We start from the raw sequence: 19,646 nt of genomic DNA, 5'->3' as shown, positions 1-19,646 counted from the left end.
TGCAAATCTACCTAATTCACACTTCCAAAAGCAATGCACACCTAAAAACGTAGCCATCCTTTGAAATCCACGCTTGCCTGAATTTTGCAGTGCAATTCACCACCCCAATCCCCTCCCCAACAACTACAAAAATACGCATATTAGGGGAAAGTATGCATTGTGAAATAACAAACCAAAATTAGGAAAAATGGCTTGCGGAATTGTGAATTTCAGGAGGAATGCCCATCAAAATTATGGTACATTTCTGAGGACTTAAAAAACAACAACCAAGTACACAAAGGGATATTGAAATGTGGCCAACTGAATCTAAACTGGAAAAGTGAGAAACTGAGAGAAATCAAGACTGAATCATCCATCCCCAGTTGAGTGTTTTCCCTATGGGACCATGAATTCAGTTCACCAGCACTCCTGCTGTTTACTTTTGGATGAAGAACAACTAAGTTAGGTGCCTCTGATCTTGCAGAAGATTAGAAAAACAGAGTTGAAATGTACCTTCAACGTCATCTAGTGTAGCTCTGTGCCAATGCAGGAAATCCTCTCTGCTTCAGTATCTTTGATAAGAGGCCATCCAAACTCCATTTAAAATCCTCCGCTTTCTGAGGCAGTTTGTTCTTCTGTCTAACAGCAAGTTGTTATCCCTTCTCCAACTCATTTCTACCCTTGATTGACCTGCATAATGTATTTTAAAAATTAGAGGATGGCATTCTGTAATAGTTACTTCAGAATTCCTGCTCATTTCTTCTCACGTTATATTGCTTCTCAGGACAGAACCACCGTTTACAACAAGGGATTCATAAAACAACGCGATGTCACTAGGATATTTCAGTTGAGACCTGGGACCTACACCATTATTCCAGAAATATCACAAGGAGGCCAAGAGTCAGAATTCATTATACGAATCTTTCTAAAGAACCAAAACAACTACAGGTATGTAGACAGGCATTCAGGCCTGTTCTCGTAATGAGCCAGTGTCTCTTTACCAATGTTTACTTCTATTCCATTCCCCAGCTTACAGGTGATCACTTTCACCATGCATGCAGATATGTTCCCGAAACTGAGCTCATTAACAGTATCTATTGTTTAAAAGAACTCCTGTCTTATTTTTTATGGGGGTGGTGAAGGGTGCTCTGAGCCATAGGAGTAGGGCAAGACCAGATCTCCCCCAGGAGTGGGAGATGATAGCTCCCCAGCTCTCTTTCTCTGAATCCTCTCCGCTAGGTTGTGGATTGTGACCCAAGAATGTGACAGTAGCTTCAGACTGAGCAGAAGACTGTTGGAAGAGAGCTGGTTGTTTTAACACTTTCCACCCCAGCCATTTGTCTGCCCCAAACCCACCCATCCCAACTGCTTTATTTCCAAGAGAAAATATATACGCACACTGAATCTTTACGCTCTAGGGGAGAAAAGCATCTCTCTCTCTCTCTCTCTCTCTCTCTCTCTCTCTCTCTCTCTCTCTCTGTGTGTGTGTGTGTGTGTGTGTGTGATTTTGAGCCACCAGATGGCTGGGAAGAAGGAGCCTCTCTTAGATCTACCCCCTCACTGGTCCTCTGCATATCCTTTATCTGAAAAAGAATGCCCTTGGTGAAATACCGTATATACTTGAGTATAAGCCGACCCAAATATAAGCCGAAGCACCTAATTTTACCACAAAAAACTGGGAAAACTTATTGACGAGTATAAGCCAGTTCACCACACCACAAACCTGGTGGTGTCGGCAGCGGCAGAGGAAGAACAAGCATCCTGAAAGGGATGCATTTGGGCTGCTCGTTCCTCTTCTGCTGCCGCCAACAGCGACAAAGGCAGAGGAGGAGCAGCAGCCCTAAAGGACCCTCACTGAAGTATAAGCCAGGGGGGGGGGGCTTTTTCAGCCTAAAAAATGTGCTGAAAAAGTCGGCTTATACTTGAGTATATACAGTAATCATGGGTTTAATTACTAGCTGTGTTGCATTCTGGCATGGTAAGTTAACTGTGCACCATACAACACAATTTCCAGACTACTACTACTCCAGCCTTCTTTTCCCATAGAAAAAAGTATCTCTGCTGCAGGCCTGCCAGGGAACCTGAATTCAGTATTCAGTGTTTAACTAGCAACACAGACATCTTGTTCTATCCTAATGCAGTCCTCTCTTTTTCTTCTTCCTTTTGTTTATTAGGGCACCAAATACTGAGCTGAGTCCAGTGGTAACAGAGGTATGTAGGTGTAGAAAGTGGTGTTGCCTTTAAATGTGAAGCAGTGACATACGCTGTGTGCCTTCTACTTATTGGAAGCCTGGATCCAGAACTGAATTGACTCAATCTGGCCCAGTTTGGATAGTTCAGTTCAAAACAGCCCTAGATCAACCTGCCTTGGGCTGGCCCATTTAGACCTCACCAGGGCAGTCAAAAGGTAGGGCAGTCAGCTGGCAGGAGAGGCAGGTAGCCTGTGCAGGGTTTGCATCAGCCTTGGGAGACCAGGGTTCAAATCACCACTCAGCTGTGAAGCTCATGGGGTGACCTTGGGCCTGTCACCATCTCTTAGCCTCAGGGCTGTTGTGAGGATAAAGCGAGGAGGAGGAGAGGTATGAACACCACCTTGAGCTATAATAATAATAATAATAATAATAATAATAATAATAATAATAATAATAATAATTTATTACTTATGCTCAACCCATCTGACTGGGCCTCCCCAGCCACTCTGGGCTGCTCCCAACAGAATATTAAAAGACAATAAAACATCAAACATTAAAAATTTCCCTAAACATGGCTGTCTTCAGATGTTTTTTAAAAGTCAGATACAGTGGTACCTCGGGTTACATACGCTTCAGGTTACATACGCTTCAGGTTACAGAGTCCGCTAACCCAGAAATATTACCTCGGGTTAAGAACTTTGCTTCAGGATGAGAACAGAAATCGTGCAGTGGCGGTGCAGTGGCAGCAGGAGGCCCCATTAGCTCCCCATTAGTGGTGCTTCAGGTTAAGAACCGTTTCAGGTTAAGAACAGACCTCCAGAACGAATTAAGTTCTTAACCCGAGGTACCACTGTAGTTGTTTATTTCCTTCACATCTGAAAGGAGAGCCTTCCACAGGGCAGGCGCCACTACCGAGAAGGGCCTACCTGGTTCCCTGTAACCTCACTTCTCGCAGTGAGGGAACCACCAGAAGGTCCTCGGAGCTGGACCTCAGTGTCCAGACTGAATGATCGGGTGGAGACTCTTCTTCAGGTATACAGGGCCAAGGCCATTTAGGGCTTTAAAGGTCAGCACCAACACTTCGAATTGTGCTCAGAAACATACTGGGAGCCAATGAAGGTCTTCAAAGGTAGCCCCATGTAGAGCACATTGCAGTAGTCCAAGCAGGAGATAACCAGAGTATGTTCCACTCTGGCGAGACAGTCTGCGGGCAGGTAGGGTCTCAGCCTGCGTACCAGATGGAGCTGACAGACAGCTGCCCTGGACACAGAATTGACCTGCACCTCCATGGGCAGCTGTGAGTCCAAAATGACTCCCAGGCTGTGCATCTGGTCTTGAAGGGAAGGTAGGATATAAATGTAATAATAAATAGAATTCTGTTCTTCTGTCTGCAGGGTTCTGCTTTGCCAGCATGTTCCACAAAGCAAAGCAGCACCCAATAGGACTAACAGAAGAAAGTTCAAACTGTGATTTGTTAGCGGTTTAAACTGCTTTACAGGGAGAATTCGCACTAGAAGTGGAGCAAGACTCTTCCAAAGAGCAGAATGTAGCAAAAGACAAGGATATGATGGCTGTGTTTGGACAATCATATCTTGGCTTAGAGAGCTGGGGTATAAGTGAGCCTTTTGGGTATGCATGCAGCCCCTTCACCTCTTTCCTTCAAACCAAGAGGTCTTCAGTTAAATGTAGTGTCCTATTTCATCCAAACCATGGAACCATAGAACAATGGTTAACAGCTTTGGAACAAGCCAGAATATTAAGTCATGGCCACAATTCTTTAAACTCTGAAGTATTTAATATGTCAATACATGATCCTCTGAACATGGCCTTTAAGTCCCTTTGATTTCAGTGGGAGAAACATGCTGAAATTCCTTCAGTTGAAATCACATGGTCTTGTGTGCTTAACTTTGGGTACGTCATGCCTATAATTTAGCTATTGAGGGGACCTCGGGGAACCATACCACCAAAATTGTTCTCATTGCCTTACAGCTCCCTTATCTGTCTTGAAGCAAAGCAAAATGACCCTCAAAGGACGATCACTTAAACTGTTTTCAGGTTCTCGCCGTACTAATTCTTAATTGAATGTGCTGTTCTGCAGATCTCTATGACGGGCTGTTTAAGATAAAAATATTTAAATTCCTTTTACAGCGCAGTCCTATGTACTCAGAAGTAGGTCCCAATAAGGAAGCTGGAACTTACCGCCAGGTCAGTGGGTATAAAATTGTAATCTAAAGCGTCTAAAGAGGGGAAGAAATGTGCCACAACAAATACAGGGGAGGGTGTTGTGAACTGGGCATGTGGAGAGACAGTCACAAACATGGCTACTAAGCAATCACATGTCTGGTTCACAATGCGCTGAACTCTCAGTGAGTCCACTCAACTCATGTTCTCAACATGCCAATTAACTTATTTACATTGGGTAAACTGGATGATTAATCTAATTTAGGTGAAGCAAAGGAAACTACCCTATACTGCATCAAACAACTGGCTCCATCTGGGCATCTTTTTGTAGGGAGATGACACCAAAATGTCCCACTCCACTAAGCCCCCCAAATTGCAACAAACCACCACCAGACTGCGGGAGGCAGTGGAAGATAGGAGTGCCTGGCGTGCTCTGGTCCATGGGGTCACGAAGAGTCGGACACGACTAAACGACTAAACAACAACAACAACCAGACGTCCTCAGCCATCCCCATGGCCTGGCTTCAAAGCCCCTTACACTCCCTTTTTATGAGCACAATGGGGAGGAAGGGGAACCTACACAACATGGCACCCACACAACTGCTTGGCAGGATGGCTGCGGAGAACACACTTTCCTTCCAGGATGAGGGTTCAGGACAACTCGAGGAACGGGAAAGACTCTTCTGCCCAGCAGCCCAGAACCAGGGCATGCAGCAAGGGGAACCAAAAAACACATTGGCGGCAGCAGCCTCCAGTGGCTTGCTGACTTTGCCATTGTGGTGCCCTGCAGATGCTTTGGACTACTATTCCCATCATCCTTATCCAGCATGGCCAAAGGGAGTTGTAGTCCAAAATGTCTGAAAGATACTAGATTGGTGAAGGCTGGCACAGGCTGGGAAGCAGGAGTGTTCCACTGTCGATGGGAGCATGGCCTTGAAGGGGCACAGGATATAGCATAAGTATGCCCCTCCCCTGTACCACCCATATAATGCCCAAAACTGTGCTGAGTCAATATGCCAGTGAGGTGTTGTCTTTTGTGTGTGTGTGTGTGTGGTCTCGTGCTCCACGGGCATGGCAGGGCTTCCATGAAACCCTACAGCCCCTCAGCCAGTGGAAAGCATTCTTCCCTAAGTCTCCCAGCTTTGATAGTTCCCAATCTTATCCTTTTTGTCTCATTTCGTCTTTTGTTTTGCTCCATAGACCTGGCACATTCTGCCAGTGAAAGACTGCCAATTGTAGTCATCCTTGGGGCTTTCGTTTCTGAAGCCTTGCTGTTGCGCAAAACCTTCATAAAATAACACCAATTTCTCTTCCTCTGCTCCCTGCCTGATTAATACTACAGAGCAACCTTCTCTGTCCTCTGCCCACCCCAGAGCTTGCACATCCAAATTATTTGTGGTTAATCTGATTTTAGATATAGGAGAGATGTAGTTTACATTTGCCAGAATTAACATGGGGTCACAGCGGGGGGGGGGGGATTTAGTGAATTCAGATAATTAAGGAGGGATAACTGACAATCTGAGGACAGAGTTCTGTTGTATCACATTTCTTCCCGCTTTCGTACTTTTGCGGAGGTGACTGAATCTCCTTTTGTGCAAATGTTGCTAACTCTAAATTGCCTGAAACATCTGTGGGTCATTTGAATAAAAATAAGATGCTGTCTCATGCCGACTGATTTTTGTGACTGATTTTGTACGCACATACTTCCCTTTGATCCAGGTTGTGCCCAAGTGGAATCAAGACAACTCCTATGAAAACATCTTCCTAAGATATGCTAATCAGGTACGTTGAATGGGGAAGAAAATTTTTTTTGTCTGCATCAACATGGCATGTAGAATTGGGAAATAAAAGTCTCCCGTCTTGCTCTTTATTCAGCTTTAGCAAATGCAGATCTCAGGTGGGTTTCTCAAAACTCTATTGATTTGCCAGCTGCTGTAACAAATAGGGCAAGGAACCCGGCTAAAACATAATAGATGGCTGAGGGCTGATTGCTTGAGGGGAGAAAGGTGTTCCTTAAACAAGCAATTAGCAGTAACCCTTGGCTACAAATATATGTGGGTATGTATATCATATTTTACTGTGATCAGAATTACTTCCAGTTTGCACTTGCTGCGTTTGGAAAGCAGACATCAGTCAATGTTTGGGTAATTGATTCCCATTCTTTCTGAGCTGAGCTGCATGTGTTCACAGGAGATGCTCTTAATGGCTTAATAAACTGTTATAAAGGACTCCTTGACTTAGTCAAGAGAAAAATTTGCTGCCAAAAGCCTCTGCACAATAGACCTCTCACAGCTAATAGTTATATCAATGCATAAAAGGTGAAAATGACACTGCCTGCTGCGAATAATGCGCAAGGTTTGTCTCCAGGGAGCAGCGAGGGCAACGAAGGAAGTTTCTCCATGGTTCATGAGTCAAGCAACTCCAAGCTGCAGGGGCAATAGGCCAGATTCTCAGCTCTTTTTACACCATGGTGTTATGGCAGCATTGCAAAGGCACAACTCCATGCGATCTCATCTGCGGATACCAAAAGAACAGTGCAAAGCATTATATTTTCTTAGAACAGGGATGGAGAAACTGCAGCCTCTCATAGCTTGTATTGATCTCTCAGTGTCCCAGTATGGCCAATATTATTTACTTTGTATTATTTATTAGATTTCTATACCGTCCTTTGTCGAAAGATCTCAGGGCAGTCCACAAGATAAATAGGCAATAGGCAAATGGGAGTTGTAGTCCAATGAACATCTTGATCGCCACAATCCCAGAAGCTGCCTGCAGCTAGTGCAAAATGTGACAGCTCAATTGTTCTCTTTGGGCTGGTATATTGCCATCGTATTACGGCACTTCTGAAAAGAATTTCACTGGTATCCCATTAGTTACTGGACTAGGTTCAAGTTGCTGGTATTGGTGTACAAAGCCCTATACAGCTTAGGGTTAGGACACCTAAAAGATTGCTTCGTTCCCTACATTCTGCAAGGGAGTACATCCTGCAGAGACCATCCTACACAATACTGGAATCAGGCCCTTGGTGTGCTGGCAACCCAACCGATTGGAACTCCTTCCTGTTGTATATCAGACAGGCAAGTGCCTTCTCTCTTGACTTTGGGGCACTTGCCATTTCTCTTTCAACAAACCTAAAACATTGAAAATATTTGGTATCTGTCTTGGATTTGAATCCAGTTTGTGTGTGTGCTGTTGTTTAAAATTGTTTTTTATAAATGCAACTGTTTTAAATAGGTTGTTCTAACTTGCTTTCATGGGATGTCTCCTGGGAAGTTATTCATAAATGAAATAAATAATAAGAATACTTCCCACCTCCACCCCACTCCCCAAATCTCAGAAGCTGCTGGGAATTATCTAAGAATAAAAATTAAAGCAGAATCAAGCCAATTTTGGTAGAAGTAATATAAGTGCTCAGCAGCCTTGGGAATGAAGAATCACTACCAAGGAAAGGTCAGGTTGCCCAGAAAAACCTCTCAGTTCTATATCTATGAAGAAACAGTTTGTTGTTGTTGTTTTAAAAAATATACAACTTTTGTAGCATTTGTAAGCCCTTCTCATATGTTTTTAATTAGGCCTCTTACTTGGATGCCTCACAGCTGCAAGGAATTCTGAATGAAATAGTCCAGAAAGGTAAAGTTCATTGCTGGTAGCCAACTAATTTCTTCAAGTTCTTTTTTCTTCTGTCTTGTATCCTGAACAGTTGCTAAAACACACACAAAGAGGGACATATTTTGAATGTGCGGGAATGTGAATGTGCATATTTTGAAGTCACATTCAAATCGTCGCATTCAGGCATTAGTTTGTAATTGGGTTAAAAACTGTGGTGTCAAATGTGCATAGTGTAGGATAACTTGCAAACATTCTCCGTTTGGAGGGAGAAGGAGGCCTTTGGAGAGGCAGTAGTCCAAACACACTTGTTCTTCAATCAACCTTTTCTTTTTCTTTTTTACACACAGGAATAACCATAGACACATAATTTTCTTAACAAACGATAAAACATAAATTGGTCTTAACACTAAAGACCCAACCTCCCGTCTATTCCATATTTCAATTTCAAATTACTTATTGCCAATACACACTTTTATCATAATTAAACTTTTTCTTAGTATATCTTAATTCTTATATATTCCTTGCAACTATTACTGAAGTTACTTGAATGCTGCAACAGAGTTTAAATCAACCTTAAACACTCCAAGGCCCAGTCCTTTTCCAATTGCCCCTCTGGTATATTTTGCAAAATGTGACTTGTGAAACAGCATGCAGTAGTGGCACTTTGACTCCAAATTCCACGGATTACAAGTGGACCGTTTCATGCCTGCCTCCTCCCCTAACCTCCTTATTCTTTGTCCCTGTTGCTTTCTGATTTATCCGTTTATAGATCTAATGGCCAGTCGGGGAAGCGGAGATGGATTCAGCTTCGATTCGTGCAGGAGCCTTTTAGCTCTGATGGATGTATCTTTTCAACAAATGCAATAAACCTTCCTTACGCTGCCCTTCCCTGCTTTGAGTTATGGCTGTGCTTCCCACTGCAGGAGCCCCGCAAGTAAATATTTGCCATGAGATCTGCCCACTGCATATGCAGGGAATCTATAAGTGGCCAAACTCTTCCCTCTAAGGTCCCCTTTTTGATTAAATGTCAGGTAGGAAAGACAAGATCAAAACAACCCTCTCCTCAAACACCTGAAATGTTGCCTACTTCTGTAAATCACTTCCTATCAGAACCTAGATACAGTCCAATCTTCCATCCAAGAAGACTTTATGTTGCGTAGAAAAGCCTAACTATCTGACTACATTTCATGCCCAGACTTGTTCCGATGTCTAGGAGAAAGGGAAGGCAAATGTGATAGAATTTATGCTCATGCCAAAGATCCCTTTTGTTCTACATTTCCAATGTTGTCTTGTTAACAGTAAAATCGCTGCGTGAACTATCTAAATAGAAGACGCAGGTAACACAGGATGAATAATAGCTATAGTTCACCAGATTGTCAATACCACCACAACCATCCCCTGAAAAACCAAACAAAAAACTGTGAAGCGTGTTTCTCTTTTACATTTGCCTGACTTTGAATAAGTTGCCTATTAGAACTGGTCACCATAGCTGCCTATTTCCTTTTGGAACGAGGAGTATGCAATAAAGCACATTGTTAATCTAGTGTGGGCTCTCACAGCCAAAGTACCAGTTCAAATATCAGGTACGACAGCCCTTTCCAGACTGTTGCATTTCTACGTATGAATCAGAAGAAGGGAACTTGCATGCTTGAACATTCTCCCATGTTAAAAAAAAAGCAACAACCTGCAAATGGAAAGCAAACATGCCAGACAGAATCTAGCCCAGTCTTTTCCTGATGTGCTAGATTTCTGAGTGCAGTGAGGAGTTCATCATACTTTTGGTGTGCATTTCTTCTAATAAGCACATTTTCCCCATATTTGCCTAATATATTGCAATTTTGTATATGTATTTTTGTATTCATTTTTCGGTTGGAGAACTGCATTGCAAAATTCAGACAGATGTGCATTCCAAAGGAAGGGCAAAATTCAATTCTCATATTGTTTTGAGAAGTGCTAATTTGATACTTTTGCATTAAGATACAAACAGAACCAAATTTCTCCTCCATCCGTAGACAATGACGGAAGTCTTTTCTGTGGAACCTGAGCGGGGTTTGGGGGGAGAGAAATCCAAATAATCAAGGGACCGTGCCTTTTTTGTGTTTCTAAATTTGTGGTATTCAGTTACCCATTTCTATCTCTTGGGCTATGACAAGGCCCAAAGGGCATTACTGCAGTGTTTGAAAGATGCTCTGTTCCAAAGTAATTGCAACAATTATTTATTTCTGTAAATCATGTTTAATATTCAACTATCATTCATGTCCAGGTCCCTTAATATTTTGAACACTTGATGCATAGAGAACTAAAGATTGCCTTTAAACAAACTTGTTTGAATCTGCTTCCCCTGATAGACCAGACTTGGAATGCTAAGGTCTGTTTATGTATTTAATTAGCAGTGGAAGATCTTACACATTTCTTAATGGAGTGTGAAATATATATGGAGCAAGCTAAATATATGTTCCCGTTATTGTTAAAACATTAGAGTATATACCTATAACTCAGGATAGCACTTTATACATCGGATGAAGTGGGAGTGTAGTTTCTTAGTCTTTGCAGGTTTTGAAATTTAATGGTTTTTAGTCATGATGTACTCGTGACATTTCTCAGCAGCCTGCAAATGCAAATTGAGCATATCAGACAGGTTCTAATACTGCTTTTTCCTGATGTGTCCTTTGTCTGTGTGCGGGGAGGATTTCTCCTTTTTTAATATAGGAAACTCTCAAATATGCCACCACCACCCCACCTGTCATCTGATTTGGGACGATTCCGAAAGTGCACTACAGCACCATATTTCTGCTCAAGCCAGGCAAGACGTAAAGCTTAGAGAGGCAAATCATAGATACTAATGTTTTGATCGTTTCCCCACTCTGGGCCACCAGCCAGTGCACAAGTTGATCTGTTAACATGCAACCCAATCAAAATGTATTTAAAACTTGACCACATCTACAGGCCAGTAATAATGGAAGACTCACGCTGCAAGAGTTTGAAAAGCTTTGGCGAAATCTCTATAAGTATAAGGTATGACTGAACTGTATGAATCCAAACTCTCAGCTGCTTCCCTGTTCTTTCTTTTGCCCTTTTCCTGTTTTCTTCCTTTTCGTACTTTTTAAATAGTTAATGATCTCATTTTCCCGAGAAGAGAGGTTTTCACCCTATAATAACGTGAAACCCTCACTGCACTGTGTCACGCTGTTCTAAATGGATTTATAAACAATTTTTGTAGTTCTGACCTTATCAAACTTTACATACAACTGAGTTGCCTCTAGTACTGAGCTTCACTTATGCCCAAACCGCTTATGTACTGTTGGGTTTCTTTTATTTTTTTAAATGCCCAAATCACTATGTGTAATATACAAAATTATATTATAAAACAACACATATTTATAAAAGAGCCAAGGTCCATGTTGTACTATATTTGTGCAACATAGTTTTATATTAGTATATACGAGCATTTTGTATGTATCTGTTTATGTGCTGGTTACGCTTGTGAACTTTGTATATGCATATAGAATCTGTGTATAATGCATAAAAGTAAAGGGACTCCTGACCATTAGGTCCAGTCGTGGCCGACTCTGGGGTTGCGGCGCTCATCTCACTTTACTGGCCAGAGCAGCGCATGGAAACGCCATTTACCTTCCCGCCAGAGCGGTACCTATTTATCTACTTGCACTTGATGTGCTTTCGAACTACTAGGTTGTTAGGAGCAGGGGCCGAGCAACTGGAGCTCACCCCGTCGCAGGGATTCGAACCGCTGACCTTCTGATCGGCAAGTCCTAGGCTCTGTGATTTAACCCACAGTGCCACCCACGTCCCTTTGTATAATGCATACATGTGTAATATTATACATAAGATATTGTGTGTAATAATGGATATAATATGTGAGACTTTCTCATAGCTTTAACTGAAGAGGGGCAGGCAGAACTCACATCTGATAAGGATTAAGAAATAAGATGGGAATTGGGGGGGGGCCCTATGTGTATAAGCTCAACATCAAGATTTTCAGAAAATTTCATCGCTAGCTATGACAATTCATATGGCAGTGACTGAATCGATATACTAGCCATGTCCTAAAATATTATCTTGGGTTTTAATATTTTCCAGGACATTTTTGAAAGAGAAGATGAAAATAATTCTGGATTCCTATATATTTCGAATTTGAGAAGAGTAATAGAGCAAGAAGGTATGCTGACAAACTCTGAATGTATTTTCAGTTAAGGCCAATTTAAGTTTTGAAATCTGATACATCTTTGTGGAAACGTTTCTGAAACAGGAATATAGCAGGTGAAGCTTTTCTCCTGATATGGAGATTAGGAATGGAAAAAGTTTCACCTACCAAATTGGGGTGTGTGTCAGGTTGCCGTGAGAGGTGTAGTTTATTTATTTATTTTAAATAGCAAACAAACCCTGGTCACAAGCCCTGGAAGAGACAAGAGTGGGGAAGATAGGCTTACTATCACAAATTCCAATTCTGGCGCCTTCTGCAGAATGTTGAAGATTGTTTCTTTCATGAAGTCAGAATCCATTGAGTTCGCAATGACATCTGCTGAACAATCCTGGAATTGCAACCAAGCCACCAACCTTAACCCTTAGCTTCCCCAGTTTTGCAGCAGAATCCTTTGGTGGGTAGATTTATATGTGCCAGGGTTACCAGACGTCCCTGTTTCCCGGGGATCAGTCCCTGGATTTGCGAATAAATCTCCGGACAAATTCCATCCCTGGAATGTCCCCAGATTTCATCTAATGTCCCCGGGAAATGCAGCAGTGGCAGTCTCAGTAGCCGGGAGCAGTTGGCTCTGGCTGGCTTCAGGAGCTGCTCGGAAGTCCCCATATGATGGTGGTGCAGGGGCTCTAAGATGCAGCTTCCGGGCTGCCTCCACCTTCCCTGACCCCAGCAACTAAGCTGTGAAGGGAGGCTTCACGCTGCCTATCAGAGCTTGCGTGCAAGCAGAAGGGGGCAGGGATCTCTCAGTTAGGCAACAGGAAGCCTCCCTTCCCAGCTGAGGGATCCCCGCCCCCTCCTGCTTGCTCGCAAGTAGGAATGGGATTGGGGCTGCTGCGATGGGAAGGGAGGCATCGCGTTGCCCGAGCCTCACCACCGCTGCTGCTCTCGGCCCTCCTTCTCCACCTTCCATGCCTGACCCGCACACCGCTTCACCACCACCACCGAAGAACCAATAACTCAGGGGTTGCCCAGGCTCATAGAGAAAGGAGATAAAAGCCTCGGAGGAAGGGGAAATGTGGCAGTTGAAGTCAAGGTGGCAGCCGCCCCTCTGCCACCGCAATCACTGCAGCATCAACGTCCCGAACATAGTACAGTGGTACCTCGGGTTAAGTGCTTAATTCTTTCCGGAGGTCCGTTCTTAACCTGAAACTGTTCTTAACCTGAAGCACCACTTTAGCTAATGGGGCCTCCTGCTGCCGCTGCGCCACCGGAGCACGATTTCTGTTCTCATCCTGAAGCAAAGTTCTTAACCCGAGATACTATTTCTGGGTTAGCGGAGTCTGTAACCTGAAGCGTATGTAACCTGAAGCATATGTAACCCAAGGTACCACTGTAATTAATTAATTAATTAATTAATTAATTAATTAAAGTGCCCCCAGATTCATTGAAAAAACCCTGGTAACCTTAATATATGCAATCCATCACACTGCACAGAGGAAGCTACGATCCAATAATGCTGCCTTAGTGACGAGCATTTAGATTTTTAGATAGCTTCTTAAGCTGCATTATGCCCTTAACATGTTAATTCTTTTTCCCCTCCCCTGGGTGGGGAGTGAAAAAGAAAGTGTGATCAAATGACAGACGCAAACCTAAGTGAGATTGCTCAGAAGGAGAAAGGAGAGGAGAGGGGGAGTTAGGTGGCCTCTAGAGACTGTTATGATTCCTGGTGCGCAATTGGAGTGGGGGCAGATGCTCTCAATGCCGCTATCTGGAATTTATCACTAATGTGCCGCATAAAGGAAGGTGCGAGGAAGGTATGGTGATAATAAAGGCAATAAAGTGTAACACAGGGAGGAAAATTGCATGCTGTGCAGTCCTTGAAGGCAAACAGCAAACAGTACAGGCACTGAACAGAAGAAAGGGAGGCGTGTGTGTCTTTGTAAGTAGTATGAATATAAATATGGCAAAGTCAGCTTCTTTTGCCCCAAGAGCAGAATTCAGGGGAAAGCTGATGTGCGGCTTCTTCCTGTACAAGTCAGTAGATTCCAGATTCCTTTGAAGAGGTTCCTTCAACCCTATAAATCCTGCATCTAATTACTGATATGCCGAAGTCAAATGAATTGTAAACATTTGTTTCCGGGCCAAGGATTATATCATTCATTTCTCTCTCTTCCCCTTTGCCTTCTAAGCAGACAGGAGAGAAAATACTAAGCAGCAGTTTAGCACCCCAGGGATTCCTGTTGCCATTGTGAGCCCTCCTAAGGTCCTGTTCCTTCAGCCAGGGACCCACCTGACTGCCTCTTGCCATGAGTTTAGTGTTTGAGTTGCCTAAGGCTGCATCCTATTCCTGGTTACCTGGAAATCAGTGAGGCAGAGAAGACATTCCTGCAAGTGTGCTGTAAAGCTGTGACTCTTGTTCACCCACACAATGCTCTTTCCAGATTCTGGGCTGTCTTATAACCTTTTTTCTTATATATATAAAGGAAGTGGCCCTGATTGGAATGTTTGAGGAAGTCGACAACACTCCATTCTCTGCAGTTGGTGAACATTACTGGACAATGTTTCCTTTTTAAATATATTATAATCTCTTCCTTTGCCTTCTTCTGCTGCTGTTTCCAGGTCTGTTCATCGATGACACAACCCTCCAGCTGATGACCGTGCGATACGGTGACTCCTTGATGAGGATAAACTTTCCTGATTTTGTGTGCTGCATGGTTCGTCTTAAGACCATGGCAAGTAAGTTACACACAACGGATGTTCGTAAAAACATTTCCTTAGTTGCTAATACGTTTTAAGGTATTGATGCAGTAGTTTGGCATCCATTGTTGGAGAAGTGACTCACTGACTGAATGTTCTGAGAATCAGAAAATGCGCTTTGGCCTATAGGCTTCCACAATCTCTGACCATCAGTCATGCTGCCTGGGGCTGATGGCAGGTGGAGTCCAACAATAATTGGAATGTAGATTTAAACAGGACGTGGGTGGCGCTGTGGGTAAAACCTCAGTGCCTAGGACTTGCCAATCGTATGGTCAGCGGTTCGAATCCCCGCGGCGGGGTGAGCTCCTGTCGTTCGGTCCCAGCTCCTGCCCACCTAGCAGTTCGAAAGCACTTCAAAGTGCAAGTAGATAAATAGGTACTGCTTTATAGCGGGAAGGTAAACGGCGTTTCCATGTGCTGTGCTGGTGCTGGCTCGCCAGCTGCAGCTTCATCACGCTGGCCACGTGACCTGGAAGTGTCTTCGGACAGCGCCGGCTCACGGCCTCTAGAGCGAGATGAGCACGCAACCCTAGAGTCGGACACGACTGGCCCGTATGGGCAGGGGTACCTTTACCTTTACCTTTAGATTTAAACAGAGCAATGACACAAAATATTATTGTTGTAAAATAGAGCATAATTCAAGCAATTGGATACTCCATCCAATCCAACTCCATTCCCTAAAACATGTTGTGAAGTATAAGCTCTTATTATTTGTGTGAATGTGTGTGTGTTTTGAGGAACTGCCTCATGGTTTGTTGGTTTGCCTGCCTGCCTGCAATAGATAGGCAAAGCACCTGAATGTCTGACTTCAAATCAGCTATTTCTATTATTTTATTTTACTTTACTTTACTTTACTTTATTTTAATATATATATATATTTAAAGTAGGAATAAATCCAAGGATGGAAACATCCAATGCAGACACTGAACTTCACACATTTGTTTTCTAGCTTTGACCCAGGTCTAGGCATGCATAAACAATTTGTTAAGTGTGACATTTGTGTAAGGATGTTGATGAGATGTGCATTTGATTGCACATCCAGTTCAAAGGGACACAGCACAAATGCTTTATGGCTGTCACTTGAATGCACATCTGAAACGTGCATCTGTCATATGCCAACAATTTCAAATAAAGGAAGTATCATGTATGCCTTCTTATACACCTGGAGCTTCTTAGCTGGTTTGCAATTACCAAACACAAAACTTTCCTTTCCTTCCTTCAAAAGTGGACTCTTCCAATAAAGAGGCAAAATAAGGGGAGATGGTGACATGAAGACATATGAAAGCTGCACAAAGACCTATATTAAAAGGTTCTCTTAGTCTGAAGCATGAGGTTGGAAGGTGCCTAGGGAAACTCACATGGACAATTTTCATATTGCTAAAGAAACAAGCCACTGTCTGGAAAGTGGCTTGTCTCTCTGGAAAGGGAACATGCAGGAGCAAAGCGAATGCTCAAGCTGTGTGAGTGATCTTTGCCATTGACTGGATCTTACCAGATACCTCTGGAAATCCAATGAGAAAAATCTCCAAGCTTTATTGGCAGAAACATTTAAAAATAAGAAATCAAACTGCAGGACACTTTCATTTTCTCATTTTCTTTTAAAAAGTTTTATTAAAACTTTTCACATTGCGATTAAAACCCCCCGAATCTAAGCAAAAAACAGTAGAAAAGAAGAAAAGTGCTAGAAGAGTACAGGGTCCTCTCTCACAGATATAGCCTAACTTTTATCCCATACTGAGAAAGATGCACCCTCTCATCTCTCACCTGGGAACATTTGCCTCTTCCCTCAGCCTCTCACCCTGGAAGATTTCCCCTTCCCTGCCAGGACACAGTACATTTCCAAGATAGATGCTAAAATTTAATACAATCCCAACTTAAATTATACACGTTTGATAAAAGCATCTTGCATTGTCAGTGGAGGAATAAAACATAACAATTCAAAGTGTTGGTGCTGACCTTTAAAGCCTGAAATGGCCTCGGCCCAGTATACCTGAAGGAGCGTCTCCACCTGCATCGTTCTGCCCGGACACTGAAGTCCAGCGCCGAGGGCCTTCTGGCGGTTCCTTCACTGCGAGAAGGCAAGTTACAGGGAACCAGGCAGAGGGCCTTCTCGGTAGTGGCACCCGCCCTGTGGAACACCCTCCCACCAGATGTCAAAGAGAAAAACATATTATGCATTTCTTCAAACACTTGAAAGCGCTGCCAGTGGGATTTACTCAGGAGATGATTACTGATAAATGGAAATAAAGGGCAGCACATCGATAATACGAATTGATGACAGATAGTTAAATAAATAAATTAAGAGGCTCGTTAGACCATTACTCATGTTCCCTGGAAATCCACAGTAATAACACCTAAATCAAAAGCATCTCCCCCTTTATAACTTGCTGTAAAATGGAGGTGGAGATTAAATCGCAGTTAAGACCATAACATTAATGTACCGTTTTACTCTGAGAATACTAGGTCTCCTAAGCCTGCAGTTTAGCTAGAGGCAGGAAAAGGATGCTTACTATATTACTGCAATGGCTGAATATCCCTTTTTGAGTCCATCTTCCGTATCGCCTTCTAGCTCACTGTGACTAGTAGAAAGCCACAAACAAGACCAGCTGCTCCTTTTTCTACACTCCCCACCCCCTTTCTCACAAAGGAAGTTGCAAGCAGAATTTATTTCTGCAGCACGCATAAGTGGACATTACTTTACACAAAACGCTAGCAAAGAGAGCATGTGGCATTCATACACAGCAGTGTTTTGTTTTATTTTGTTGAGATACTGGGTACTTTGCACAACATGCGCATTTGTCTATCTCCATTGACACAGTGGCCCAGTTCAGACATCAGTTTAAATGATGATTTATTGAAACGAAATCAAAATCAAGGCATGGTTTCGGATCCTAGCTTTCTTCAATAAGCCATAATTTAAACTAATGACACATCCTGGTTTGGACATAACAGCAAACTCTGCTTTTTTAAAAAACAACAACCAGGTGAATGTTTCCATTCTCCTCCTCGTGGATGAACTGGAGAAAAGGGGAGGGGACACACACAAGCCCAATGCTGGTATGAATCCCAGTTCTGGGTAGTGAGAGTGCTGGTGCACTCTGGGTCCTGATTGTAGGCTTCTCATGGGCTTCTGGCTGCCACTGCAGGAGCAAGATGCTGGACTAGATGTGCAATTCAGTAGGTTCTTCTTATGCTTTCATGGCTTGCCAAGACTCATTTGCCACTAAACTATGATTTAGCATCATGCATGAACTTGGCCAATGTCTCTGAGAAACAGCTGTCCTCTTAGGCGGTTTCTGTTCATTTCGGTGGTGCCTGAACACACCTGTGGCTCCATTAGGGTCGGAGTCCAGGGCCCAACTCCAGGGCCCTACAGCCAGCCGCTCCCCCTCTCCCCACAAAAAGCAAGTACCTGAAGAGACAGATGGTGGAGGCAGGCATGACGGGAGCCTCCACAGCACAGCGGGCCCACCTAAATGAGAAAGAAAGAATGTCTGAGAAAGACAGGGCTGGATTAACCATTAAGCAAAATAAGCACATGGACCATCTGGTGCAGCTGAAAAAAAGGCTCCCACAATAACAGACTCTCCAAGTGTCCCTATTTTCCAGAGACAGTCCCGGTTTTACAGAAGCCGTCCTAGTTTCTTATTTGATCCCAGAATGTCCTGCTTTTTCTTAGGACATCCCTGTTTTCATCGGAGAAATGTTGGAGGGTATGGAGTTATGCAACCGCATAGCCAAGGAGATAAGTAATTATACAACCTTTAGAAGACATCTGAAGGCAGCCCTAGATAGGGAAGTTTTAAAAATGTTTTATTATGGTTTTATATATGCTAGAAGCCACCACTTTTTTTCCTATAGTTTTACAAACTATTCTATTTTCTTGCAAATTGAAGCTTTGTTTTGTTCTCTCTAGAGGCATTTCGCAATTTATCTGCAGATGGGAGAGGAATCTATTTCACTGAAGATCAGGCAAGTGGTGCTTAATTCCATTTTCCTCTTTTCCGTTATTGTTCGTAGTAGCTTGTTTTCATCCTTGGAAACCAAATGCCTTTCCCTCTCAAATGAGATTGAAACAGGTTTATTAAAAAAAAGGGGAGAGGGAAAAAATAGAGCACGAAACACAAAACCTAAACTGGAATAGGCATTCATAGCAGATTTTGAATGCATATTTCATTGTGTCTGGAGGTATGGATTCACATTTCAGAATTTGCCAATTTAGAAAGAACTATTCATATCAGCAAGTCCATTAAATGAAGGCAAAAGGGGGCTTAGCAACAGATTTTTATTCTCTCTTCGGTACTTAATACTTCAGAATTGAGGTTTTTCAAATGCAGAACATGATGCTTTGATGAGGTTGCTCAGGAGTGGAATTCTCACTCCAAAGTATCTCCAGTAATACCTCTAGATATCTCTGTACGTTTATACTTTAAGGAACAAATGAGAGAGATTTAATGTATTTTTAATCTCTGTCGGAAGCCACCCAGAGTGGCTGGGAAAACCCAGCCAGATGGGCTGGGTACAAATAATAAAATAATAATAGAAGTAGAAGAAGAAGAAGAAAGATTTAAAATAAATAAAAAATCACCATATCTGGTGAATTCAGCATTGAGGGAGAAAATTGCGTTTTCAGTGCGAATGTTGCATCTTACAAGCCACCCAAGATGTTCTACAAATACATGTCAATGCAATTCACTGTCAATAAACAAACAAAAGCCCCCAAATCTTTGGCTAGTGGTGGCCAGTGTCGTGGGGCAGAGTTTACCTTC

At 42.9% G+C, this 19,646-nt stretch overlaps 1 protein-coding gene across 2 annotated transcripts in view; it reads left to right on the top strand.

Moving 5' to 3' along the window:
• The window catches only part of CAPN13 (calpain 13), a 90,213-nt gene that overhangs the window by 67,018 nt on the left and 3,549 nt on the right, over positions 1-19,646 (top strand). For both annotated transcript variants that reach the window (XM_053383001.1, XM_053383000.1), the window contains 10 exons: positions 764-927; positions 2,154-2,190; positions 4,320-4,376; positions 6,072-6,134; positions 7,925-7,982; positions 8,731-8,804; positions 10,908-10,976; positions 12,060-12,138; positions 14,740-14,856; positions 18,794-18,849. In XM_053383001.1, the coding sequence (XP_053238976.1) occupies positions 764-927; positions 2,154-2,190; positions 4,320-4,376; positions 6,072-6,134; positions 7,925-7,982; positions 8,731-8,804; positions 10,908-10,976; positions 12,060-12,138; positions 14,740-14,856; positions 18,794-18,849 (774 nt within the window). The remainder of the gene's footprint in view (positions 1-763; positions 928-2,153; positions 2,191-4,319; positions 4,377-6,071; positions 6,135-7,924; positions 7,983-8,730; positions 8,805-10,907; positions 10,977-12,059; positions 12,139-14,739; positions 14,857-18,793; positions 18,850-19,646) is intronic.

The sequence above is a fragment of the Podarcis raffonei genome, chromosome 3, assembly GCF_027172205.1.
Source record: "Podarcis raffonei isolate rPodRaf1 chromosome 3, rPodRaf1.pri, whole genome shotgun sequence".
In the NCBI taxonomy this organism is placed as follows: Eukaryota; Metazoa; Chordata; class Lepidosauria; order Squamata; family Lacertidae; genus Podarcis; species Podarcis raffonei.
Note: the sequence above shows the minus strand (reverse complement) of the source record. Positions and strands in the feature narration are given on the sequence as shown.